Source organism: Emydura macquarii, unplaced genomic scaffold (genome assembly GCF_026122565.2).
Source record: "Emydura macquarii macquarii isolate MOO-44397 ecotype Brisbane River unplaced genomic scaffold, CSIRO-AGI_Emac_v2 contig_509, whole genome shotgun sequence".
Lineage (NCBI taxonomy): Eukaryota > Metazoa > Chordata > Testudines > Chelidae > Emydura > Emydura macquarii.
In genome coordinates, this window is record NW_027130646.1 from 764,145 (window position 1) to 790,642 (window position 26,498).

Genomic DNA, 26,498 nt, shown 5'->3' on the forward strand with positions numbered 1-26,498 from the left:
GCACCCATGGTGGTGGTGGGGTCTCTGCTGAGGATGGCCTGCAGCTTTTTGTAAACGTGGCCACTCAGCCGCTTGGCACCAGATCGATGGTTGGCCTCCTCGGCCTTCTGGTCTGCCTGCCGCAACTCCTTGGCTTTCACGCGGCGCTGCTGCTGGCCCCTGGCATCGGCCTTCTCCTGCATCCCCCAAGCAATCTGCTGGTGGGTGCCGGCATTTCTACGGCTGGATCAGAGCTTCGCCTGCACAGCCTCTTCTCCCCACAGACCCATGAGATCCAATGTCTCCTGTCTACACCCAGCAGGAGCGTGACTGAAGCGTGTAGCCGGCGTGGTCAGCTGGCGAGTTGCACTCAGCAATGGAGAGCGGCTAGGGGTGCTTACCAAGCCAGGCAGTGAGAAAAAGGAATGTCAAAAATGTGTGGGGCTTTAAAGAGGAAGGAGGCTTCCAGTTTCCTTCGCCCCTGGGCGGAAGCTGCCTTGCATCGATCTAACTTTGGCGTGTGGAGCAGGCCTGAGTCTCCCTGTGTAGACAAGCCCTAGGACAGAGAGGTTTCCACGTTGGCCCCGGAATTCTTACTGGACCTGCGTCAATACTGCAAAAAAGCCGTCTCCGCCACTGGTGAAAATGAAAACCGCAGCTTGCTCTGCTGGTGTTGTGCTGTGCAGAGTAAATGGGGCTCACAGGAGGTCTGCACGGGGGAGAAAGCATGGGTAGCGCCGGATGGGTGGGGACAGCCATCGGTGTCCACATTGTCCCAGGGAAATTGACCCCGGTTAACAATCTGTGTCTGTCGTCTCCCTTTCCTTAAGGGGAGGGCTGGCCCAGTGGTTAGGATGCCTGCTCTGCCCCACGGTCTCCAAGTGCTTTGCAGAGTAGGGTCATGCCTCTGTCCCCATAGTACTGAGGGCACAGAGGGGCGATGTGTCTTCTAGGCCATGCTGCAGAAATCCTGCGTCCATTGCCCTGCCCACTAGACCACACTGCCTCTCTCCAACCGATACACTGCAAACCACAGCCAGAGGAGATATATACGTTATATATATATTGTTATATACGGAGAGCAGCTGGTATCACTAAAGGTAGTAAAATAACTTCCCATTGCCCGAGTAATTTGTGGTCTTGATGAGCAACTGAGGGCAATTTCTCACCATTAAATACCAAGTAATTTATTTGCTGGCTGGATTTAGCTGTGAAACCATTTGTGGGTGTTCTCTGCAATTATAAATAACTTGGTATCCCTGTGGCTAAGCATTTAAAGAGAAGGAAATAATTTCCAAGAGTAAATCCCTTTGGGGTGTCTGTCCGCGTGTCCCATGTCCATCTAGAACTGAGCGCAGGCTGCAAGGTCTGGGGCTGGATTTGGAAGTCTGGGGTCAGGTGTCTGGGCTGGTCCGTTGAAGGGAATGGGCCGGACCAAAGCCTGACTGAAGTCAATGGGAGTCTGCCCCTTGACTTCAAAGGGCTTCGGATCAGGGGGAAGGCGGGAGGCGGGGAGGTGGATGTATTTATGGAAGTGGCGGGTCTAGCTAGGGCCAGCGGCTAACCAACACTCTAGCTGTTTGGAATAGCTGCTCTCTAGGTCTATGAGGAGAAAAGTCGCCACCGAAGGGCTCTGGCCCATAGGCCAGGCAGGTTGGCAATGGGGGAAGGAGAAGTTCAGGGCCAGCTCCCGGGTCCAAGCCCATGCACGGACAGTGCCCCAGGGTTGTTGGGTGATCCAGGCATGCGGGGAGCTGGCTGGGCCTGTCCCGTCTAGTGAAGGAACTTCAAAAGCCGCTGTTGCGACTGTCCCCTTGTCCGTAGCCTCGGCAATGATCAAGACCTGCCTGGGGCGTGGGGGGGCCTGTGGCCTGGGGATAAACAGAGCATTTCAGGTCGCAGGGCAATGAATTCTGAGTGCCCGCCGTTGAAGATCGACTAGAGACAGCTGGCTCCCTGGTGGCCTTCATGCAGGTCCTGTCCCTGCCCCCCAGCCGGCACCGCTGCTTTTCGCCAGCCCCTTGGTAATCCATTATCCCCAGGACAAGGAGCGCGGGCAAAGTCTGTGCGTGACAGAGAGGCGCGTGCATGTCTGATGAGGAAGGGTCGCTTGGGCCGAGCGAGCACGAAGCCCTTTAGCCGGCCATGCTCCCGAGGGGGAAGGAGGGTGCTGTATCTCGGACACTGGAGCGGGGACAGGCCGTGCCGGAGAGCGGAGGGCGATAGGCAAATCAAAGCGGGGCAGACCTTCTGGGCTGTTAGCCCCGTGGTTAACGGGGCCTCTCCTAACCGCGCTTCCCCTTTCGCTCCTGCCCTCAGCGACAGCGGCTGTTGGACTGACTACGGCCTGAGCACGCTGCAGTCCAGCCGCGCTCTGTCCTCCAGCGGCTCCAGCATGCACAGCGGCAGCGTGGAGGGGTTGGACGCCCCCGCCCAGCTCTTGCCCGTCATGAAAGCCGGGTGGCTGGACAAGAACCCTCCCCAAGGGTGAGTAATGCTCCGAAGGGCTCGGCCTGGGAGACTGGCTGTGACCTGGGCTCCCCCCGCCCTCAGCCTGTCAGTGCCTAGAGAGGAAGGTAACCCCCAGAACCTGCAGTCTCCCCTCATTTCTGGCCGTGATCGCTGGGATGGAGCTGGCCCGGTGGGGTCTGTAGTCCGAACAGGCTACCTGGCCGTGTTAAAGAGGACAGACAAACTCGGTGCAGCCCTCAGGCTGCTGGCAAGCTGCCACTCGAGCCCTTGCTGGTCGGGCAGAGTTTGGGCAGACCCCATGCCCTCGGCTAGAGTTCTCCTGCTTTATCCAGTACCTCCCCGCTCCGTGGAGGGCTCTGGGGTAATTTCCGCAGCGGAGATACCAGTGTTTCAGAGCACTAGGGTTTTCCCTATCCTACCCCAAGCATCAGCAACTGCTGAGCGTTTGCAAACTGCCAGCTGATTACCCAACAGCGCTGTCTGGGTCGGTTTGCATATTAATGGCAAGCCAGGAAATGGCTCTGCTACTGTAAGTCAGCTGGGCAGCGAGGGGAGGGGAGCAGCCTCTGGGCGAGCATTAAAGGGACCCCGCTCTGAAGTTAGAAGATTCTCCATGGGAGAGGGAGGGTGTTTCCAGCTATGTCGGTCCCTGGATATTAGCAAGGCAAGGTGGGGAGATAATACCTTTTATTGCAGCCTCTTGTGTTGGTGAAAGGGACAAGATTTCAAGCCACACAGAGCTCTTCTTCCGGGCTGGGAAGGGAACTCAGGGTGTCCCAGCACAGAACAAGGTGGAACAGGTAGTTTAGCGTAAGGGAGTTAACACATATTCTAGGGGACCATTCAAGGTGAAGTGGCTTGTTATCTAACACAGAACTGTTTGCTTGGCTGAGGGCTTATCTGCCCTTGAAATGCTACAGCTGCCCAGATAACTACGCTGACGGGCGTTCGCAATCCACCTTCCCTAGCAGTGCAAGGTGACAGAAAAAATGTTTCCGGCAGTCCCAGGGCGGTCTACATAGGACTTCGGCCAGCTTCCCTACGGTGGATTTTTCACACCCCTGCGCAGCGTAGTTGAGTGGACGTGATTTTCTAGTGTAGACCAGGCCTTAGTAACTAGCCTGGGGTGTGTGTTTTGGGACTCTGGATCTTTCCGGAGGAGGAGGAAGGTTGTGTGTGTGTGTTGCGGAGGGCGCTGTGTGTTAGGGCAGTGGGAGCCCAGGAGCTGCCATGCTGATTCAGAGCATGGTCCGTCTAGCCAGTCTGCTACTTCCGATGGTACCGGCTGTTTCATAGGAAGGTGCGAGAAAACCCATAACAGACGGTGTCCGCAGGGGAAGTCTGGTTATGGCTCCCTGATTCTCATGGAGTATGAGCGCTGACCCCAGCTCGTGAGAGAAGCCGTGGGGTTGCTCTAACTTGCTCTAACTGAGAATAGGCTGCCAAGCCTTCTGTCCCACTCCTACCCCAGCGTGCTGCTTCCCCTGGGGCCGGACTGGGTTTGTTGTCACTGAGCATGTTCCTGTGTCGGGGGAAGCCTCAGCTGGCCAGGTGTGGCCGCTTTCCCGCCCCTTTGCACCACCTGAATGACACAAAGGAGTGAAGAGACCCTCACCCACGCAGTGGGATTTCAGCCGGGACCCTATGTGAATGGGGAGCGGCTGGAGCAGCCTGGGGCCGGCGGTGATGTGTGTTTCAGGGCTCAGGCCACGGCGGCCTGCACACGCCGAAGTCTGGAGAGACGGCGGGGACTGCGCTGGTTCAGGGAGGGTGTCGTGGAAGGAGCCGGTGCCGGGCTGCATACAGGCTCTGCTGTGTGTGGGACACAGGGAGAGATCGCTGTATGTTTGGCTTGCAAGAGAAGGTTGATTTATTACGCCCCCTGCCTGATAAAGCTTCCTGTTCAAAGGTCTTCTGGTGATGGGACTGTTGCAGCAGCCTGCTTCCTCCCTGTCATGCTGGCTTCCCCCACCCACGGAGCTTAGGCCCCTGCCTTCTGGGGCTGGTTTCTGAACCCTAACACAAGCACCCATCTTCCTTTAAACAATTCCTGGGAAACCAGTTGCGGCTGACGCCTGCTGTCATCCAGATCTGACCCCACAGAGCCTGTTAGGGAAACTGAGGAGAAAGAGACAGTGAAACTGACCCGCTGAGAGTCACCTTCCCCATGGCCTGAAATAATGCACAGCGCCACAGGAGCAAAGCACCGCGCGGCTAGCGGCAGGCGGCTTTCACAATGCACCGAGGTGGGGTTATAGGGACTGGAGTCACCAGCTGGGTGCAACGGCACCAGGGTGAGGGTGAACAGGGTGGCACCAGGGTGAGGGTGAACAGTCCACAGGGGGAGTGACTGGCAAAACCCCTCCCGCCACTCGATTACACTGCCCCGGGCTGAGGAGAGTTCTGATGGTCCGGGCCGTGTGACACTGACTCTTGGAAAGCGCTGGCCAAGCAAAGACAGTGAGAGGAGGATGGGGGAATGGTGAAGGATAGTGGGAGCCGTCTCCGGAAGCAGTGATACTCCAACTCCAGGGGTTCTGGAGCCAAATTAGCGATCGGCATTACCCAGATGAGCCACCGTCGTGTGAAGTCATTGTTCCGTTCAATACGGTATTATACAGTCGAACTTAAACAGCACGACGGGAATGTTTAGTTTATATATATATACACACACACACACTCAGAGCAAAAAGAATGACCAGGCTTTTGTTTTATCAGCTGCAGTTGGTTACTAAGGTAGTAAAAGCCTCCTGACCAGTTAATAGCTGAGACTGGTTAATCATTCAAGCACGCGGAGTTTTACTGGCGTATGCAGCCAGGCCACCGGCGCTTTGTAGCAGCAGGGGGGGGGCCAAGGCCAAAGTGGTGGCGGAAAATACGGCCGACATACCCCGCAGAGTACAGCGGTCGCCAGAATAGCCAGAATACAAAACGTAGCCACGTCATAATATTTAGGGTACAATAATACGAATAAAAGGGGAAAATAAAAAGGTGACTTTAGTTCTAAACATCGCTGGGGAGAGGGAAGGGAGTGATTTCCAGCCTGTTCCCACCCTGAACTCGCAGGATCTGCAGCAGCCCCTTCCTTCACCCCCCAGAGCACGGGGCTGCTCCGTCCCTAGGCTTTGTGCCTGAGGCAGCAGCCGTGTGTGGAACTGCAGAGACATGGGCCAGGTCCTCCCTTCCACCTCTCTTCCCCCCCACAACCTGCGGCTGGAGCAGCTCCTGCCCTTCCCCGCCGGCACAGCTGCTGGCCACATCCTGGTGTGAACCCCGGCAGAAACCTGGGAGGGGCCCTGGCCATTAAGGAGCCGCTTGGGGCTTGTGAGCCCCAGTCTGAGTATCGCTGCCCTATGGACACTCCAGGCTGCATGTCTGCTCCTCCCATGAACCTCTTCAGACGTGGAACACCCTCCCTGACCCCAAACTGGTCCATGGGGCTGCTGCTCTGTCCCCTTGCAGACCCCTTCTCCAGCACGGCCACGGTGCTGTGAGAGACCCGCCTGCGTTTGAACAGCTAGGCGGAGGGGCAGGGGGGTAGGGTAAAATGTGCCTGTATTTGAGTGTGTCCGTCTAGCCGCCCAGCTGTGTACATTATAAGTCCTTTGGGGCAGACTAGCGCAGAAGCAAAAATCCCCCCTCCTCCCCGCAGCTGTTCATAAAGTGTCCGTCCTCTTATCTCCTTGATCTCGGCAATTCTACGGGAGCAGGCGGGAACCCCTCCGTTTTCCTCTGGCTAACAAGCTTTCCCCATCCCTGTACAGCTCGTACATCTACCAGAAGCGCTGGGTGAAGCTAGATGCCGACTACCTCCGATATTTTGACAGCGAAAAGGTGAGTGGGGAGGAAGGATGGCCTCTGAGATTCCCTGCTCTGCCCCAGACTTTCTGGGTGACCTCAAGAGGCCTGAGCCTCTCTGTGCCTCAGTTCCCCATCGGTAGGATGGAGCTAACAGCTCCGCCCTGCTGTGTGGAGGATAAATGCACTAAAGATTGTGTGGTGCTCAGACGCTACGGCCGCGGGGCTGTGTAAATACCTAATCTAGGGAGTTTTGTCTTTCCCCCTAGGGAGGGGATTGATGTGCGAGGTTTGGCTTGGAGGTTCCCCCAGTGTTTGAGGGATCTGGACCTGCTCTGCTGGTTCACGTCCCCCTCTGCTTTCTAGCAACAGTCAGGCAGTGATAATAAGTTGACTCCCACAACTGGGCCATGCTCTAGATCTCACGAGCTAAGCAGTATTCGGTCTGGTCAGAATGTAGAAGGGAGACCTGCCCCCAGAACCAGGATGATGTAAAGAGTAGTGCTGGCGCTTCAGGGGGTGGTGTCCTGGTCTGACTCAGATGGGCGCCGTCGAGGCATTCTCCTCATCAAGGATTCCCCTCGTGGCTGGAGTTGGTGTGAAATGCGGCCACCTCTGGGGTGGGGAAGGCAATAGAAATTGAACAGCCCACAGGAAAGCCCGTGCACTGCTTTAGTACAGGGGGTGGGATAGGGATACCAGGTCCAATAGCAACTGGCAGAGGGACTAAAATAAGAGACTGGGGGCTAATGACAACACCGAGGGGTCTCCCCTGACTCGTGTTTATGGCTGCTGACAATGAGGGGGGTCCCCCTCTCAGGCAGGGCTTGCACATGGGTGTTCCCATGGGGTGTGTGAGCGTCCCTGGGTGCGCGGTTGTGACCCGTATGGCTCTCTGCCGCAGGACACGTATTCCAAGCGCTTCATTCCGGTGACCTCAATAACCCGCGTGGCCAGTATCGGGGACCAGAAGTTCGAGGTGATCACTAACAACAGGACTTTCGCCTTCCGGGCGGAGAGCGACGGTGAGTGCGGGGCACCCTGCCCTGTCGCTCCTGGCTGTGGCTGGTTTCTCCGGGGCTGCCCTGTCGCTCCTGGCTGCGGCTGGTTTCTCCGGGGCTGGCAGGCGGGCACATCCGGGGGGTGGAGGGGAGAAGGAAGCAGAGAAGAGGGAGGCAGCTGCTCCTGTTTCTCTTGGCTGCTTTGGGGAGATGTTCAATAACTAAACCCCCAGCATCGAGATGGCCTTTGCTGAGAAGGCCAAGGGCGCTCTAGGTCTCTCTGTTCCCTTGTATCTCGCTCAGGTCCCCGGGGACAGGTGCTTCCCCCAGCCCCATGGGGAGACCATTCCGCAGCCCGATAGACCCCGCTGGCAGGAGAGGTTTCCCGGGAGTCAGCTGACATTTCCCTTTACACACTTTGGTCCCATTGCTCCTGGTTATTCTGCCCTGACCCCCCTGCAGTGATTCCTCTCCCTCCTGCTGGTCATGGCACCGTGCCCTCCCCACCCCTTCGTCCTCCGTTAGCTACCCTGGGGCTCTGTCTTCTTCCAGCAAGTCGTGCTCGGTCCCGGACCAGCATCCCAAACAGCGAAGGGCTTTGGGGGCAGTGACTGAATTTTCCCCTCTTCCCCCCGAGAAGAGCTGAGCCGGGAGGGGCACCGGAGAACACTCTCTCTGCCCAGCGGGTTTGGGGGCGCTGCCTCTCTTCGTGGCCAGCCCTTGCTGCTCTGCTCACGCTCCTGCCCCCCTTGTGCCCCTGCGTGTGCCGACAATGCACCAGCTTTGGCCAGGCTCCCGGGGGCGGGGTGGCACCGTGGGGCAGGAGCTGACCCCGAGCCCTTTCTGCCCCGCAGCGGATCGTAACGAGTGGATGAGGACCCTCCAGCAGATGGTGGACGAGCGGAAGGCCAAGGGCTCGGATAGGATGTCTCTGTTCCAGCCGGCCAACGGCACCTTGGACTCGGCGGACAAGTCGGGCCCGCTGGAGCTGCGGGGCTTTAAGAACAAGCTGTACGTGGTGGTGGCTGGCGAGAAGGTTTTCCTGTACAAGAATGCCGAGGTCTGGATCTCCAGGGGCTTTCTCCTTCTGGGGGGTGAGGGGGAAGGGCCCTATTGAAATGAGCAGCTCAGACCCCAGCTGGGGGACAGGGGATGGGTCACAGCCTTGCTCCAAACTCCCTTCTTTCTCCTCCTCCTCTCTTTACGCTTTTCCCCTCTTCCGTCTCTCCATCCTCGCTTCACTCCTTCCCGGCACCCGCTCCCTCTGGGCCCTTTCCCTGGGTGTTTCCCCCAGGCCTGCCCAGAGAATTGGTTATTATTCGCAGTCGGAACAGCAGCAGCAAGCATCTGAGAGTGCCTGGGGGCGCGCACTAACCTGCAGAGGGAGCGTTCGCGCCCCGAAGAGCTTACACTGGGAGTAGCCGGGGCAGACACAGCCCGAGGGAAGGACGGCTCATCACCCCCGCGTTACACACGGACAGCGGAGGCGCCAGGCAGATGAAGGGATGTGCCGGAGGTCACACAGGGAGTCGGGGCAGAGCAGGAAACGAAGCCGGCTCGCCGGTCCAGCACTTTCACCATAGCCCCATCCGTCCTCCAAGCAGGCGTTCAGGGGAGCAGGCGGGGGATTTAGTCCCCCTGTGCAGAGAGGGGCGCAGGACCCGGGCACAAGTTGCACTGGATGTGGGAGTTCTCAGCAGCCATTTGCGGTCCCTCGGGCCTGTCTCACCAGGAGGGGAGAGTTCCCCCCTCTGACACTTGAGGGAACTGGGCTTGTTTAGTCTGCAGAAAAGAGTGAGGGGGGATTTGATAGCAGCCGTCAACTACCTGAAAGGGGGTTCCAGGGAGGTTGGAGCTAGGCTGTTCTCAATGGTGGCAGGTGACAGAACAAGGAGCAACGGTCTCAAGTTGCAGTGGGGGAAGTCTAGGGTGGACATTAGGAAAAAGTTTTTCCCTAGGAGGGTGGTGAAGCACTGGAATGGGTTACCTAGGGAGGTGGTGGCATCCTTAGAGGTTTTTAAGGCCCGGCTTGACAAAGCCCTGGCTGGGATGATGTAGCTGAGGTTAGTCCTGCTTTGAGCAGGGGTTGGACTAGACACCTCCTGAGGTCCCTCCCAACCCTCGTCTTCTCTGATTCTGTGAACTCTGCAGACTAGCCCTGGCGCAGACTGTGGTCAGGGGCTGAACTCTCATATTCTGCTCACTGCACTCCCCGTCCCCTTCCCGCTCTGAGACCCTCGCCTGTTTTGAGACAACTGCTCTGGGCAGGATCCAGAGGTGGGTCTAAGCCAGGCTCCTGGGACTCGGGGGAATATGGATCTGGGTCGGGACGTCTCAGCTTGGACTCCTGTCTGGCAGAGTCGGAACATACAGTCTCCGCTGCTCGCACTTGTATTTAGAGGGACCCTATGGCCCAAAGAGTCAAAGGCATCCGCAGAACCCCGTGGTCACCGCCCAGCGTCACGCAGGTTTAAACAAGGGTTGTGGAGACCTCAGCCTGCCGAGTGATGGCTTCTGATGATGGATTTGCCCGTCGCGTCGACCACAGGACTGACTTACCTCCTGGGTTCATTTATTTGTTTGGCTTCTCACCTGGGCAGCGAGTCCACTCCTGGATTTGCGAAGGCGGCTGCAGGTCTTACACGTGGAGGTGTCGTTGAGGGGAGGGGTTGGTCTTAGGACGTGCTCTCTCCTCCTGCAAAGACCTCGCACGCCGCTCTTTCAAAGTGGACGCGGCCTCATGGCACGGTCCTGTCCCCCCTCATCTGGGGCTATCCAGTGCACCGAGTTCCCAGGTTTTAATGTCTGTCTTGCGTGCTTTGAGGTTGGCCTTCAAAGTGTCTTTGTATCTGAGAATGAGTCTGCCCGTAGCGTGGGCTCCCGTGCCTAGCTGGCAGCAGAACTCCGCTTTCAGTGTACCGAAAACCTCCATGCAGACCACGGGTCCGACTCAGCGAAGCTGAGCCTGGAGGAGCACACTCTCAACGCTAGGGATCGGACACCTCTCAAGGACGTCCTGCTCAGTACCATGGCGAACAAACCAATAAAAACCCTTTGTGACCTTAATTCAAGATACAGAAAAGAAGAACAAACGGTTAAAGCCTCTCAGACTCTAAGGTCAGAAGGGACCAATAGGATCATCTAGTCTGAGTTCCTGCACAACACCGGCCACAGAACCTCACCTGCCCACTCCTGTAACAGACCCCTGACCTATGACTGAGTTATTAATGTCCTCAGATCATGGTTTAAAGACTTTAAGGTACAGAGAATCCACCAGTAAGTGAGCCATGCCCCATGCTGCAGAGGAAAGCGAAAAACCACCAGGGCCTTTGCCAATCTGCCCTGGGGGAAAATTCCTTCCTGAACCCAAATATGGTGATCAGTTAAACCTGAGCATGTGGGCTAGACTCACCAGCCAGACCCCGGAAAGAATTCTCTGTAGTAACTCAGAACCCACCGCATCTAGCGTCCCTTCACAGGTCATTGGCATATCTTCCACCAGTAGTCAGAGATCAGTCAATTGCCAAACTAGGCTGTCCCATCATAACATCCCCTCCATAAATTTATCAAGCTCAGTTTTGACACCAGCTAGGTTTTTGCCCCCACTGCTCCCCTTGGAAGGCTGTTCCAGAACTTCACTCCTCTGATGGTTATAAACCTTTGTCTAATTTCAAATCTAAACTTCCTGATGGCCATTGTATATCCATTTGTTCTTGTGTCCACAGTGGTGCTGAACTTAAATTGGCTTAAATCTGAAATGTAAAATATCGAGGAAGGCTTTCCCTTTAACCACAAGCCTTGTTCCCTTTCCCTTGCACTGTAACATTTTTTTATAAGGAAAACCTCCTTGTGTGTCATCTTTTGGGATGGTATCAAAGGTGGTAATAGCTGTCCTTCCAGGGGGAGAGGGAGGGGAAGAGAAAACGTTACCTAATTGGGCTGGGGTAAAGTCCAATCCTGTTTCCTAAAAGACAACACAAGAAACACGCACAAAAGGGGAGAGAAAAGAGCAGAAAGAGAGAAAAATGCAGCTTCTGTCTCTGGTGGTGACTCATTTGCAACCTCAGGGCTGGAAGGACACAGACCCAGCGCACGGTCTTGGTCTTATCACCTGCCTGGCAAACTTGTACCAGCCTCGGACTGTGAACACCATTGCAGGCTTCCAGCTGTGGTGCAAAATACACAGTCTGGACTGGCTAAGCCAGGCTTCTGTTAGACAGAATTAAAAAGGAGGGAGCTAGAAAGAGAAGAAAGGAGGTGAGGAAAGACAAGAACACACAGCGGGAGGGAGGGAGGGGCATTCAGCCAGAGCCAGCGGACATAGCGATGTCGTCTGGTCCCTCTTGGCCGGCGTGGTCAGGACATCGCTCCGGATCAGGACAACGCAGGCCCAGTGGTGTGACGCTAGATCCTGGCTCCCAGGAGGCGGTGGGAGTGGCAGTCACACCAGTAAAGCCCGCTCCAGCAGCTGTTGTCAGGCAGCTGCTTCCGCTGTCAATTTTCCCCCAGAAGCCTTTTCTTTTTAAGATCCCCAGAAGGGAGAGAAGGGCGGAATAGCCCCTTCCTTCATTATCCTGTCCAGCAATTGCAACAAAGCCCTGGCAGGGATGGTTTAGTCGGGGTTGGTCCTGCTTTGAGCAGAGGGTGGGACTAGACACCTCCTGAGATCCCTTCCAACTCTAGCATTCGATGATCCTATGAATTGGGCTTCATTTCGCACCCGCCAGTTTTGGTCCATTGATTTCCGGTCCCACGCTGCGGTTTACTGGGTGTGATCTTAACCCAGGGCTTGAGTTATAACAGGAAGCCTTTCTTGTGCAGACCCATCCAGCCCGGCTCTGTCTCCCTTTAGCACCTGCTCCCGGCGACCTGGTTGTTCTGGGTTATTGAGACACTTTAGAAGCTCTCACGCGCTTTGCTGCAGTTGTGCTCCCAGGTAGGGTGACGGTGCAGGCCCTGTGACCACCCGATGCCTCCGGGGCTCGAGGGCCCCAAGATTGAGCCTCTCAGCCCTGGGTGCTATTGGACCGGTTCTTGCACCCGCAAAGGGCACTAGGATTCCTGGTTCCCGTGGCACTGCGCTGGGCTGCAGGCTGGATGGCCAGGGCTGTAGTTGCCTCCCGCCGTAGGTGGCTCTGGAGGACCTGGGGGGTGGGTGGGTAATGACCTGTCCGCGCTTCCTGCTGATGGTCTTTAACCCCTTGCTGGCTGTTCTTGCCCCATCAGGATTATCGCCTGGGGATCGGAATCACCTACATTGAGATGAACGTGGGGAACGTGAAGGACGTGGACAGAAGAGGGTTCGACCTGACGACGCCTTACAGGATCTTCAGGTGAGGAGGAGGGTCTAGGGGCTGTGCCCCATCCCCGCCCCCACCGGGCGCTGGTCCCTCCCCCCGTCTCGCGGCGCGGGTCTCACCCCAGCCGCCCCGCGCCCCCTCACCGCTCTCGGGTGTCTTCCAGCTTCTCGGCGGACTCGGACCAGGAGAAAGAGGAATGGGTGGAGGCCATGCAGCAGTCCATCGCTGAGGCCCTCTCCAACTCGGAGGTGGCGCAGCAGATCTGGTCGGTGGAGGCGAACCGGTTCTGCGCCGACTGCGGGGCGCCCAAACCCGACTGGGCCTCCATCAACCTGTGCGTCGTCATCTGCAAGAGATGCGCAGGTATGGGCCGCCAGACGGGGCCGGTGATGGAGACAGGCCGAGCGCCCCGGCTGGGCCAGTGAGCTTAGAGCAGAGTTGGACGCTGGCTTCAGCAAGGGAACTGGGCTTGGCCGCACCAGGCAGCGTCTTCTTCAATCCCCCCAGTCCGGGCCGGTCCCTCTCGCCCCATTACCAGTTGCCCGGCGAGGTCAGACCGGTGCCTGTCTCTGCTGGAGGAAGGCTCCTCTCTAGTGGAGACTTGTGAAATGATCTCCCCGAGGGGGAGATTCTTCCCAACTCAGAAACACCGGGCTGCAACCAGAGTCCTTCTGATGCAGGATCCGGGCAGGGGCAGCTGTGGCCGGGTCCGGCCCTGGCCGCTTATCACGCAAGTGCATGTTCCACGAGGAGAGGCTGCACAGCCCCGGCGGGACTTTGATGGCAGAAGAGTGCTTTTGTCGGCCTAGCTAACGTCCTACAGGGAGCTGGCGTCGCTACGCTGGCAAAGCTCCGTTTTCCCACACACGCTGCCTCTCCACTAGGGCAGTGTTTCTCAGCGCCCGGTCCGTGGACCGGCACCGGTCCCTGAGATCCCCCTGACCCAATTTAGGAAGACAGCAGAAGACAGCAAGACCCTGGTATCAAAAAGGTTGAGAAACACTGCGCTGGGGGACTCAGCCAGCAAAGATATACCGGAACAGCTTTACCGGCCCAGGCTCTGCAGTGCAGACAAGCTCTGAGTTGGTGGCCTCCGTCTAGTTCCTAGTGGCCATGGAGATGAGCTGGAGATGAGCCAGCAATGCATGTCTGGTTTCCATCTCGAATAGCTGGGATTCTTGGGTGGTTGTCTACGTCAGAAAACCACTAGCACAGATAGTGATTGGAAAAGCGCATCTCCTGCCTAGAGAGGGGCTCTCCGGGGCAAAGCGAGGGCATGAAGTTGGGCCGATGGTTACCCAGCACTTAGCAGGATCACCTCACTGTAGCTGATACCGTTATCCCCTTCTGCAGATGGGGAAACTGAGGCAGAGAGGCGAAAGGACTAGGCTCAGGCCACCGAGCAGAGCCACTGCCAGGCAGCTGGATTTCACGGCTCTCAGACTCCCGCTCGGACCACGAGGCCGTGCCGCTGCCCCTAATGAGATGTTTGCTTTTGTTTATCTGACCCGCAGGGGAACATCGGGGGCTCGGCCCAAGCATCACCAAAGTACGAAGCCTCAAGATGGACAGGAAGGTGTGGACGGAGTTGCTGATCGAGGTATCGGTGCAGATTCCCGTTGTTTAGCTGGTGGAAAGGGGGCTCTTTCGTAGCCATCTGAGGGAAGCTTTCCCGTGAAATCCTACCCTGGTTTGCTACTCAGACCCTTGCAGGCCTGTGACAAACCATACGGAACGAGACGAGCTGGTTGTCTGCTTCCGGCAAGTTCGAAAGTGCCAGTTGAACCCACGCGGGCTGATTCTGATCATCATATCTGTGTCCCCTTGCAGTCATTCCTGGCTGGGACGCAGAACCCCCAGCTTTGCTTCTGGAGGGCTATGGCCATCGGCACCCACCCTCCGGAAACGTTTCCTGCCGCTCCCCTTGATCTGGAAATAAACCCGCCCCGGTGCCTCCGTTCAGGGGGTTGGGCGATGCCCGTGTCTGGGACTGGGGAGCCGAGATGCCAGGCTGCAGAGAGCAGAGCTGTCCCACCAGTCAGCGGCCAGGGGCGGTCGGGCACTAGGGAGGGAAGGCGAGAAGGGCACCTCTCCCCAGTTGTGTTTGGAAGGGGGAGAGGCTGAGCCGGCAGAAGCAGCTGCAAAGAGAGCAGTGGGAAAGCGTGGCAGGGGCGTGCATTCAAGCTGCTGAGTAACCGGAGCTCGGAGGCAGGGGAGGGTGCGGGAGGCTGTGTTTAGTGACTGCAGAAACAAACTGGCCCAAGGAGACGCTGAATGAGCAAAAGAGCCCTTCCCCTCTCCGGGTCCGGGTCGGAACTGGCCGGGGTCGGCCGGCGACTCAGCGTCCGTCTCCACCGCGTCGGAGGTGTGACGGCGGCACGTGCGGACGTACAGCCCCGAGCGAGCTTTGCCTCTGCTCGAGTGACAACAGCCAGAGACGCAGGGCATCGGGCCTGGATCTACAAAGCCCTCCATGGCTTGGGCCTTGGCTCCCTGCGAGAGCTCCCCCAGGACAGCCAGCACGCCTGAGCCGACTGCCCCCGAGCCAGGTGCCGGGGGGCAGGCGGCGTGTCTCCTCCCCTCCTCCCAGTAGCCGCACCTGTGCCGTGGCAGGGCAGTCTCCCTTCGGGGATCCTGAGACAGGTGCTGGCTCTAGACCTGTGGCGCTGGCTTCTCCTCGGTGGGAGGTGCGCCTCCATCACGCAGGGCAGGGACCATCCCCTCTGTGGCTGTTCTCAGGTTAAACCGCAGACGGTCACCCCCGAGTCACTGCCCCGGGGAACCCGGCGCTCCCTGCCCCGTGCGGGCTGCCCCTCCTCGCCGTCCGGCCACACTTAGGACCCGAGGCAGGGACTGGGCGTTCCCCGCCCTTCTCCCGAACAAGGGGATCTGAGAGCAAAGCGCGACGTGCCGGGAGATTCATCTGCTACCAGGGCGGCCAAAGCTGCTTGTGGCTTGGCCTGGGTCCACCCGGCGCCTGGCTGTGTCTGGCCACCTCTGCCCCGCCCCAGAGTTGGCTCCCGCCTGCTCCCCGTTGACGCACGCTGAAATGGGGATGTTCCCCCACAGATCTCACCCATCCCCCTGCTTCCCCAGCTCCCTCTCCCCACAGGGAGAGACCAGGACCACCCCCTCCATTGTCAGTTCCTTCTGACACCTTCTCCCCTGCTTCTAGTCCCATCTCCCCTTGCGGTGTCCAGCTGTGTCGCTGTGGTGGTGATGGTGTTTTTACAAAGGACTCTGCGGAGTCAGGCAGCCATTTTGTGTCCCTTCCAGTGCAGACAGTCAGACACACACACACTGCACTCTCTCCTGGACGCTGCACCAACAGTAAAAGCAGTGCCCTTGGCCTGCGCACATGAGCGACCCTACAATAACAAACCAGCGTGTGCAGCCCTGCGCTTGCGAGCGACCCTATCAGAACAAACCCGCGCAGGAGGAAGAACGTCAGTAAGGAAAGGTGTGACTCTCAAAGTGCAGGGTTTAAAACGGCGGTGTCCTTTTCATAACCTGCAGCTGGAGCTGACAAGCCTCCGCACGGCTCTCCAGATGTTATTCTGCGGCAGAAAGGTGGGAAGGGGGAAATCAGCAGCCCAGGACAGAGTGCTCCCAGACCGGAGGCTTCGAGGCTGAGCGATGGTCTCTGGAATGGGGTCCAGAGGAGAGTTGTGTTTGGACCAGCCAGGGCTCTCGGGGGAGCTCTCTGCAGGGAACAATCACAGCCTGGGAGCGGAGGAGATGAACTAACAGGCTGATGGCAGCTGGTCTCTGTGTCCGTCTGCAGACCCTGCGCTCCTGTGCAATGGGCGATTTGACATGTGAATGGCAAATTGGGCACCCTCATCCGTGCTGGGGCAGTCAATGGCCAGCTCTCTCTCCCTCCACCCCCAGGGTCTTAAAGTGGTGCCCATCACCCTGGCATCTGATGTCCATGCAGAGATCCATGGGCAGATACCTGTCGGAACTCGGCCTTTGTCACTCAGCCGTGGTTGTGAGTCCCTGATCTCCTGTGTGTGTGTGTGTGTTAATAACAGGCAGATGCGTACTGTTAGCACCCTTTGGCCACACCCAGAGCTGCATTAGGCACCTGCCCCCCACACTGCGTGCGTTGCGTCCAGCAGGAGATCCGCAGCGGATCCCGGGCCGTGCAGCGGGGAGAAGGTGGCGCCGGCGCAGAGATGCCGGCCGGCGCTGTTCACTCTGCCGTCGCTGTTTTGTATCCGCAGCTGTTCTGCCAGCTTGGCAACTCGGTGGCGAATCAGTTCTGGGCAGCCAACGTCCCCCCCAGCGAGGCCATCAACCCGGCGAGCGGGAGCCAGGAGCGGAGACGCTTCCTCGTCGCCAAATACAAGGAGGGCAAGTATCGGCGTTACCACCCGCTCTTCGGGAACCAGGAGGAGCTCAACAAGGTTGGTTGCCTCGTGGTCTCCAGATCACGTTCAGGGGAAGGGCAGGTCTTCTGGTCTCTCTCCCAGCAATGGGTCTCCCATCACCTGGAGAAGATGAGCGGACGGGGCCTTCTCCTAGTCCCTGGGCTAAAGTGCCTCCTTCAATGCTGGATTTTCCTCCTTGCTTTCCTCTTTGTCCAGCTGCCAAAGCCCAAACGTTCACAAGTGTCTGCCGATGCTGACACTGATTTTCAGTGGGGCCGGGCACTCACAGCCCCAGTGGATAGCGGTGGGAGTTGTGGGAGCTAGTTGTGATCCTGTCCTCTGACCTCATCTGTCCCTAAAATCTAGCAATCGCTGAAATCCGGTCTCAGGGCTGGTTGGTCACCCAAAAGAGGCACATACGGGGCCGCTTGGCTCCCCTGCCTCAGTTTCCCCCATCTGTGAAATGGGCGTGCTCCCGCTGTGTGTGTTGTATGTAGGGGAGGTGGGATGCACAGCTGTATGTGGCTCAGGCTGTGCTCTGTGGGGAGTTCAGGTAGTTTGCCTGGTGCGTGGTTAATTGTTGATTTTCAGTAAATACATGTCAGACTGAGGCCTGACTCCCTTTTAACCCACAGACCCCATGACACTGTCACACGAGCAGGGAGACTAATCCAATTGTTCTGGCCAAATCCCAGTCAAGAAATAACATTCTGTCTCCCTACAATTCCCTCTGCCGTGTCTCAGATACGGACTGAAAGCGTCATGAAATGTTGCGGTGTGCTGTTCAGTAGCGGCTGTGTCCCACCCCAGAGCTGACCGCATTTCAGTGCTGGATGACGTGATTCCTGTGTACCCTCTGTAGCATGCTTAGTGGCAGCTGGGAGGGGGGGTCTGTATAATTGTCAGCTCTTTTCCTCAGCACCCAGATCACCTGCAGCATCCGCTGAGCTTTTGATCCAAGTGTGCTGGGGAAAAGACGTGCTTAAGTTCTCCTGTTGCCGTGACCCTGTAGTTCAGTCCGAAAGGCCCCTTCCACGGCCGCGGAGTCCAGGCCAGGACGTAGGGAGACCCCATGTGGGCGAGGCGAGGTAGCACAGACTGCATGGAGGAGCTAGCGAGCTCTGGAGAACCACAGGGTCTGTCTGTTTCCAGCAGCCTCAGCACAGAATCCGATGTATATTGTTCCCCGTCGTGCGGGACGCTGCGGATGCTGGCTGGCTTTGGAGGAGAGCTGGGCGTAGCTCCCTGCAGAACACCGCAGTGCTGCTCAGGCGGGAGAATGATGCAAGGTCTTCCTTCCCAGCCTGGCCCCTGGGTGCTGAATCCCCAGGGTGGCTCACAAACGCCTTCCTGTCTTTGCACCGGAGGAGTCAGCCTGTGCCTTCCAGTTCAGGCGGAGGCTCCCGCTCTGTGCAGCGCCCGTTGTCTCTCTCTCCCCCTCTGCCTTTCTGCAGGGGAGTTGGTCACGGGCTGCATCTCCAGACGGCAGACGGGCTGGGGGGCGGTGAACGCTGAGACCCCAGATCCTCCCCGGCCTGGGGCCGACTGGAAGGGAGATGGCTGGAGCGTTGCTCTCTCTTTACTATTCTTTCTATTACTAAAAAGAATCCCCTCCGTCAATCCAGCAGGGTAACGCGGGAGGAAATGGATGGGGTGGGTCAGAACATTGGGGTCTGGCCTCCTGCCTGGACCCCCTCCTCAGACTGCTGAAGCAGAAGGAACTGCCCATCCTCTGGCGGCACCCAGGCAGACCGCCCCAGGCCTGTTCTCCCTGCGCATAACGCTGTATTTGCTTCCCAGCCTGCTTCCCACTATAGTGACTCACCTTGTAATGCTGGGGATAGACCCTGCCTGAGGATCCTGGCTCCCCCACACCAGCCATCCACTCCTCTGCCCCATCCACCCCTGGCCCCTTTACCCCGCGCCCTGTTTATTCCTCCCCCACACGCAGTCTGCCAGCAAAGCTGAGCTCACCGCTGCTGCTCGAGTGGTATCCGCCCCAGGGGCGTAGCGGGCCTTGGCTGCAGCCTGTAGGAAGAGAGAGACGCCCTAAGTTCCCCGGAGTGCAACATGCAGCGATGCCAGAAACTCAGGAGGGGTGTTGTGCACAGTGTGTTTTGGGGAGGGCTGTGGAGATCACGACTGGAAGGAAAGCGGCTCTCCCACAGGGCGGTTAGCCGAATGGTTGCTGGTTCAGGAGCTCGTAAACCTCATAGGGCAAGAGGGGTCGGCCCAAGCGTAACGACCCGCCCCACACATGGGTGAACAGCGGGGTTTGAACCAGGGCGTTTCAGCCCCAAAGCAGGCTTGAGCTAAAGGAGTAGCTCCTCTAGCAGTAGTAGGCTGTTATCCCCGAGTGGCCCAGCCACTAAAGGGCGATGTGACTCACACATTGTGCTGCATACTTATGTGTTGCTGAATTCCTGTTACTGGACGCTCACGCCACGTGAGTGAAATCTACTGGGAGGGTCATTAGCACCAGAGCCTCGGCCTCTGCCGCTTGAGCGAGAATAACTCCGGGGGTTCTCAAACTTTTTTTGACCCTCTTTGAAAATATTTCAGGCTGTGACCACACCCCCACAAAAGTGATGACCCCCCCCCATGCCGTGCCATCCTTACCAGCATGCATGGGGGCTGACAGCTCGCAACCCCCCCCCCCATAATAACCTCATGACCCCAGTTTGAGAACCCCCATTTTTAACATCTTGGGCTGGTAGCGGTAGTAAGATGTTATCCTCTAAAGAACCAGCAGAGAAACCCCTACGCCATTTTTCTAGAGGAATTCTCTCAGGGCACGCTATTTCCCGGGGCCTCCATCAGGGACCTGAACTATTTGCAATGAGCAGATTTCAGAGAGCTGCGCTGAGTGTCCGTTGAAGCCCTCGCTGATAACTGCTGGCGACAGAGCAGCACAAAAGCTGATTTTTTTTTCCATGCTCCAGGCAAAGCTGGGGGGACGGAGGAAAGGAGCGTGATTAATTTTTGAACTTTTTTTTCCCTTTGGCTTCACACCGGTGGTAAGGATTATCTAGGAGCAGCCACTGGGCTGGGAAACAACAGAATCCAGGCTGGCCGGATCAGATTGCAGCCGCTTACCCTCCTGGGCTTTGTATTTTTGTTTGCTTTGCAAATCCAGTCCCCGCCCTCAGCCATCTCTTGGCCAGCTGGGAGTCAGCTGGAGGGGAGTTCTGGCATTCCACATGTGGCCTTGTTTGCTTTCTCCCTGTAAAGAGGTCGTCCCACCCTCTGGCTGTATGACTTCACCAGGGGCTCCTTAAGGGAGGGATTAAACTCAGAGCCCCTCCAAAACTTTCTCTCCCCTCTTCAAGCCCCTTTCCTCTTCCCCGGCTGGCCTGGCAGCCAACTCTCAGCTGCAGCCGGGCGCGCCTGCGGGCGGGTTCAGCCTCTTTCGATTGTTTTCCAGACTGTTTTGCCGAGCTCAGCCTGGAGCAGTTCCCCCACCTCCCGGCTCTGGGGTTTAGCGGGCGAGAGGGCTTTGTGGGTCTCTGTTGAGGCTCTGTCTGTGTCTCCAGCGCAACTGGACTCAATCTGTTCCCTCCTCGCCCTGCTGCAGGCTCTGTGCGCTACGGTGACGACCAGCGACCTGGCTGAAACCCAGTCCCTGGTGTTCTGCGGGGCAGAGGTGAGCTGCTTCTCCGGGGACCCTGACTTCCCAACCCCCATTGCCTTGGCGGAGCAGGCTGGGCAGAGGCTGCAGATGGAATTCCTGCTTCATAACAAAAACTCAGGTGAGAGGGGCAGGTGTGCAGAGGCCCAGGGGCGGTTCTGGGAATGCGGCTGCTGCCTTGGCCCTGCCAGAGAGAGACAGAGGGGACGGGCTAGTGGTGAGAACCGTGGGCTCTGATCTCTGCTCTGCTGCTGACCGGTCCCAGATCCCACACGCCGAGTCGCTGCGTGTCTCTGTGCCGCTGTTCTCGCCTCTGTAACACGGGGCTTGTGATGCTCCCCTGCCTCGCTCCTGAGGCTTGATTTGCAGCGTGTGCTTGGAGATCCTCAGCGCTACGGAGGAGGGGCAGAGCCTTGAGAGCGAAGTCGCAAGAACGCTTAAGAGATCGGGCCTGCGGACTGCGTGGCCTGGGTCCTGCTTCTTGCTTTGCAGGTGCCGCTTGGGCATGTGCGTTGGAAGCATTACCCGGGTACCAGGTAGGTACATTGCTAGGTACCAGGCAGAGCTATTTGAAGCTGGGCGCTGCCGGCTCGCAGAGATTCATGGAAGCCGGGGTTTTGGTTTCTGTGAGTCCCATGTGAACCCCGAGCTGCCCTCACCCCATCCCTGGGCCTGCTCAGAAATCTACCCTCCTTCCTCTTGGGCTGACTCAGATCTGAGTCCCCGGGCCCCACGGTGGCTCAGGTTCTGGCCCCGAAGGACCAACTTCGGGACAAACACGCTGAGTCTTAGGTGTGGAGCCGGCTCTGCTCAGACGTCCTGGAAAAGTTTTCCCCACCAGTCCCAAGAAAACACTGAGGCAAGCCTCGGGACTGTGACGAGCACAGGACCTGGGGATGACCGAGGAGGGACTTGGTACGTGTTGGTACGTTGGCATGGGCTGGTAACACGCATTTCAAACGGTGCTTGAAAAGCCCCTTCTTACACAGAGAAAACGCAGCAAACAAACCGTCCCGCCGCAGAGGCACCAGGAGCGGCCGCTGCTTCTCTCCAGCCACTCTCATCTGCTCATTGGAATCTGCCCGGAGCATCTTTCCGTGCTGTCCTGGCATGCCTCAGCCATCTAGGGCAGCGTCCGATGGGAGTGGGCCTGGTGGAGCCAGATCCTGCAGTCTGGGCACAGGTGAAAAACCTCCCTTGGGATCTCTCCTGGGCTTCGGAAAAGTGATTTTTCTCTCCCCTTTTCCTCTCGGCCCCTGCGTTAAATCAGTATGAGATGAAAAGGCATCGGGCTTGATTCTGCTCTTCGCTGTAGCGGTGTAAATCAGGAGCAGTCCCCTGCGGTGGGAAGGGCCCATTGGGCCGTGGGTCAGAGCTGTTCTGTCCCGTTGCCCTCCGCCTGTTCTCTGTCACACGTTCAGATCCAGCGTGACGCTCGACCCTTCCAGCCCACCGCTGGGACCTCCCTGGACACCAGCGTCCCCAGCTCCTGCTCCCGTGGACGGCAAAGCCAAGCGGCCCCCGGCTGCCGTGGGGCGGGATAAGGCACCCAGGTCAAACACACCCGCTGTGCTGTTGAGGTCCAGCCCGTTCTGATACCGTGCACTGGCCACGTGGCTGGTCCGTTGTCTTTCTCTCCGTTGTCTTTCTCTCGGGTGACCATGCTTTAAGGCAATAGACCCAAGTGCTTCCAGGTGATCTGGCTGATGGCTGGGGGGACCGTGACCCACCAGCTGGCTGGTATACACCAAAGGGCGGCTTTGCCACTGGCTGCTCTTCGTTTCTGAGGGTTTCCCTGCTTCTGAGTGTTTCTCTGCGTCCCTGCTTTGCTCGGGTCTGACCTGGGTGGCGCCGAGCGGCCGAGGTCCCAGCTGACTTCATGCTCAGCGTGGCCCGTGGCTTAGCGGCGTTGGATCCTTCTTAAGCATGTCAAGGCATGGAAGAGCCTCCAGGGCGAGATCCGCTCCCACGTATTCAGTATGATCCCTCTCCACATCTTCCACAAATGTTTCCCCGCCTCCACGTTGGGATCAGTCAGATTCAGTGCGGTGGCGTAACCATCTGTCTGCAAACAAGCCCGGGTTTTGGTTGGCGTCAGGCCCATCTCTCAGCGAAAGCCCTGCAGATCTGGTTCCGCGGGACGACATTCTGAAGTCAGCGAAAGGGGAACTAATTCTCAAGGATTCATTGGTGGTTGTTATAGCCCTGGAAAACTCCCCTTGATTCTGGCAGGGTCCCGGACATTGCAGAGAGGAAGAAGGAAAGAAAATCTCTATCATCAGGGATGCCTGGTGTGAAAAACTGACCAAGGGGCAGGTCAATCTCAGCTATTGATCTTTAATCTAATCTATGGACACCTCGCTCATTACCGTAGCGTCTGGGCGACCCATCGACCTCTTGAAGCTGTTGGATTTAGGGGGGGAGGGGGCGGGGGGAATCTGGCCCAACAAGTTTAGGAGAGTCAGCACAATAGGAAATCCAGCTGTTGCGGGTCCTCTCCAGCCTGCGCACGATGAATCAGAGAAATCTGAGCGCGCTTAGGTCATCTCGTCCCTCTCCTGGCGCCACCCCCGGATTGCTCCTTGCTGTTTGTCTGCCGTCCGTTGCACCGAGTCTGTGGTGCAGAGGACGTTTCTGGGAAGGAGACCAGCGCCCTCTCGATTAGGGAGGGGCAAACCTGGCTGGAGAATGTGCAATCCAAGCTCAGAACTCACACAGAGCAAGAGCCGAAACGCGGATGTCCCCCCGGTGGATCAGCTGTGCTGCTGGGTTCTGAGTGAGACTGGAAACATCGGGGCTGAAATACCACAGGAGGGGCTGTTCTCCGGGTCCTTCCAGCCAGACCAGAAAGAGCGAGAAGCAGAGAGCTCTCGAGAAAGCCTGTTGTGCCCCGATTGCCAGCTGGCAGAGTCAAAGGATTTCAGATAAGCGTCTGTGCTGTAAAGTTTCCTGGGCAGGGACCTTGTTTCTGTACCCCTCTGTCCAGCACCCGGCTCCCTGTGGAGCAGCAGTAACCACGGTGCTTGTCTTTTGTACGGCAGAGCAACTTTCCAGCCCAGCTCTCTGAGCGCTTCACCAAGGGGGATGGGTATTGCCACAGAGGGGGGAAACTGAGTCCCGGAGCCATGGCGTGTCCGTGGCAGTGCTGGGAATGGAACCGAGATCCCGGCCCCTCACGCCGGAGCCCTTGCCACAGCTGCCCCATTCGGGGTCTTTATCCAAATGAAACCGTGAAGATCTGCCCATCCCTCTGGGCACACGCCTTCCCTCTCAGCTGGTCTCGCAGACCATGCCCCCGGCGTGGGCGCTGACGAGCGGGAGTTGGGTACAAGCCGACGCGTCTTGTGAGAGCGGCTTTTAAAGCCCGGCCCGGCCTTTGGCCGTGTGCACCTGCAGGATTTTGTCTGTGCCCTTCGGGGCAAGGGCCTCATCTTCCTCGGTGGTCTGTAAAGCGCCGAGCACTCTGCCAGCACTGAAGAAATCCTCCTTTCACACCGATTCCCGGGACCATCCACCGGATTATGAGAGTCTTGTTTCCCCCCGTTGAAGGTTAGCAGAGCCGGTAACGAAGCAGCAAAGCGGAGCTGTCAGCTCTGAAAGCCGAGCGGCGGCCGATTGCACCACCTCCTTCCGTTGACTAGCGTGATTGCCAGGGACGGTAACGTCCACCCCCAGGCTATCGTTGCGTGGCTCTATCGCGGGCCAGGGAGGGGTGAACCACCTCCCATTCCCTGCTGTAAACCTCACACGACCCACCTGCCCCTGAGGTCGCCCATCATGCGCCCTCTGGTGTCCTGCCACCTTGGTACCATAATCGGCCCCCGAATCAGCCCCCCAGGCCTGCCTTCGGGGGGGTCCCGCGGCCAAGGAGGGGGTGTCTGTGCCAGAATCTCTTCTCCCGAGTAGGTGATGCACCGCTTCGGTGCTGTTCACTTACCGCTCCCTGGTACCAGCCGTGAACCGTTCCCTGCCTTCAGTCTAGCGGCTCTAGTGCCAGGGCCTTCAGCCAGGGCGCCCCACGGCCCCGCTGCTTCGCACGAGGCTGGTGCAAAGAGATGGAGCAAGGAGCAAGAGTCTGGCTTACCTTGACCTTCAGCGGGAACGGTCCCGCGGCTGGGGCTCTCCGCGGAGCACCCCCGTCCCCCAGCCACAGCAGGTCTGTGCCTGGCCTCCGTCAGCCTCCACGCGCCCCTGGTGGCGGGGCCAGAGGTGGTTTCCCAGCTACCTAGTCCTGGCCCATTTAAGGATTTAAAGCGCAGGACCCGGAAGGGGCAGCCAGGGCGGCGGGCAGGCGATGCGCCGCTGGGGGGGGAAGCACGGAAAGCGATGGGCATGGACCTGGGGAGGTGGCGGCAGGAGGGGCCGGGGCGCTGGGCAGGGGAGGTTGGTGGCGGTCGGCGGTGAGATGCAGCAGGGGGGAGCGGTGAGGTGGCAAGGGAACGCCAAGCCCAGAGGCCTGGGTCGGCCGGAGCTCAGGCTCAGCCAGACGGCTGTGGTCCAGGGCTCCCCTCCGACTGCTCTGCTGGCGTAACCCCTTTGCTGCTGCACCCCCCTCGGCTGGTTTCTGGGGGGGCAGGGGGTCTTGGGCAGCCCAGGAGGGGTTCGACTGAGGTCTGTTAATTGGCAGATGACGGGGGGTGGGGATGACACAACTAACTCCGGCAGGCTGGGCAGCTCAAGGGGGCTGGGCATGGAATATGGCATCGGAGCTTCTTCCCCCGCCTGGCGGCCGAGCGTCCACGTGCCGGAGGTTTGCGGTCCCAGCAGGGAGGCTGAGGGTTAACTGAGCCGTGGGGGCTGAGCGCCTCTTGGGCGGGTCCCTCCAGGGCACGATCAAACCCCACTGGCACCGTGGCAGCTAGCGCCCAGGCTCGCTGTAGGAGCAGCGAGGGTTTCAGGCCCTGGCGCTGCCCAGCAGGCACTATAGAAAGCAGCCACTGGCTCAGGGCTGCCGTGTTTCCGGGATCTACCAAGGCCACAGTGAAGGTCGGCTCCCAAGCGGCACGAGTTCGGATCCCGCGCCCGCCGGGCCTCTAACGCCGTTTGTGCCTGCAGAGATCCCGCGGGTGGAGGTGGGGAGCGTGGAGGAGAAACACTACTCGGTGATCCTGCCGTCCGTCACGCACAATGGCTTCCTCTACAAGACCCCCTCCATGGCCAAGCTGGCGAACGAACGGAAGTCCCGGGAAGGTAGGTGCTTCTCTGCTTCCCTGCCGGGGAGAGCGGGCGGGCGGGGCTGGGGCAACACAGTGGGCCCGAAGGGCGTGGTATGGCACAGCCCCTGATGCTGTCTGAGGTGGCACTGTCCTCCTGCCAGGCTTAAGAGATCCAGTAGGTGATTTGCGTGACAGCTACAGCAGCTGGCTCTGTGGCTCATTTAAGCCCAGGTCAAGGTTATTTACTTCTTCTCATGACACAAGAACTTGAGGTCACCAAATGAAATGAATAGGCAGCAGGTTTAAAACGAACAAAAGGCAGTATTTCTTCACACAACCCACAGTCAACTTGTGGAACTCCTTGCCAGAGGATGTTGTGAAGGCCAAGACTGTAACACGGTTCAAAAAAGAACTAGATAAGTTGATGGAGGACAGGTCCATCAATGGCTATTATTCAGGATGGGCAGGGATGCAAAAGCGTCCCTAGCCTGTGTCCTGAAGTGTCCCTAGCCTGTGTTTGCCAGAAGCTGGGAATGGGCAACAGGGGATGGATCACTTGATGATACCTGTTCTGTTCGTTCCCTCTGAAGCACCTGGCATTGGCCACTGTCGACAGCCAGGACACTGGGCTAGGTGGACCATTGGTCTGACCCAGTGTGGCCGTTCTTATGTTCAGATTGTTTTTTCCCCTGCGACTTTGACCTTTGCATTTCAAACCCGATCAAAGGCACGGCTTGTTCACACACCCTGTCATCAGGGAACTCACTGCCTCCGGAAGCCATTTAGGCCAA

At 58.3% G+C, this 26,498-nt stretch overlaps 1 protein-coding gene across 4 annotated transcripts in view; it reads left to right on the top strand.

Annotated features, from left to right (window-relative positions):
- Window positions 1-26,498, top strand: part of ARAP1 (ArfGAP with RhoGAP domain, ankyrin repeat and PH domain 1) — a 141,763-nt gene that overhangs the window by 79,425 nt on the left and 35,840 nt on the right. For all 4 annotated transcript variants that reach the window (XM_067539083.1, XM_067539084.1, XM_067539085.1 and 1 more), the window contains 10 exons: window positions 2,299-2,466; window positions 6,216-6,285; window positions 7,154-7,274; window positions 8,105-8,310; window positions 12,477-12,583; window positions 12,714-12,913; window positions 14,065-14,150; window positions 16,777-16,959; window positions 20,498-20,672; window positions 25,607-25,741. In XM_067539083.1, coding sequence (XP_067395184.1) covers window positions 2,299-2,466; window positions 6,216-6,285; window positions 7,154-7,274; window positions 8,105-8,310; window positions 12,477-12,583; window positions 12,714-12,913; window positions 14,065-14,150; window positions 16,777-16,959; window positions 20,498-20,672; window positions 25,607-25,741 — 1,451 coding nt within the window. The remainder of the gene's footprint in view (window positions 1-2,298; window positions 2,467-6,215; window positions 6,286-7,153; window positions 7,275-8,104; window positions 8,311-12,476; window positions 12,584-12,713; window positions 12,914-14,064; window positions 14,151-16,776; window positions 16,960-20,497; window positions 20,673-25,606; window positions 25,742-26,498) is intronic.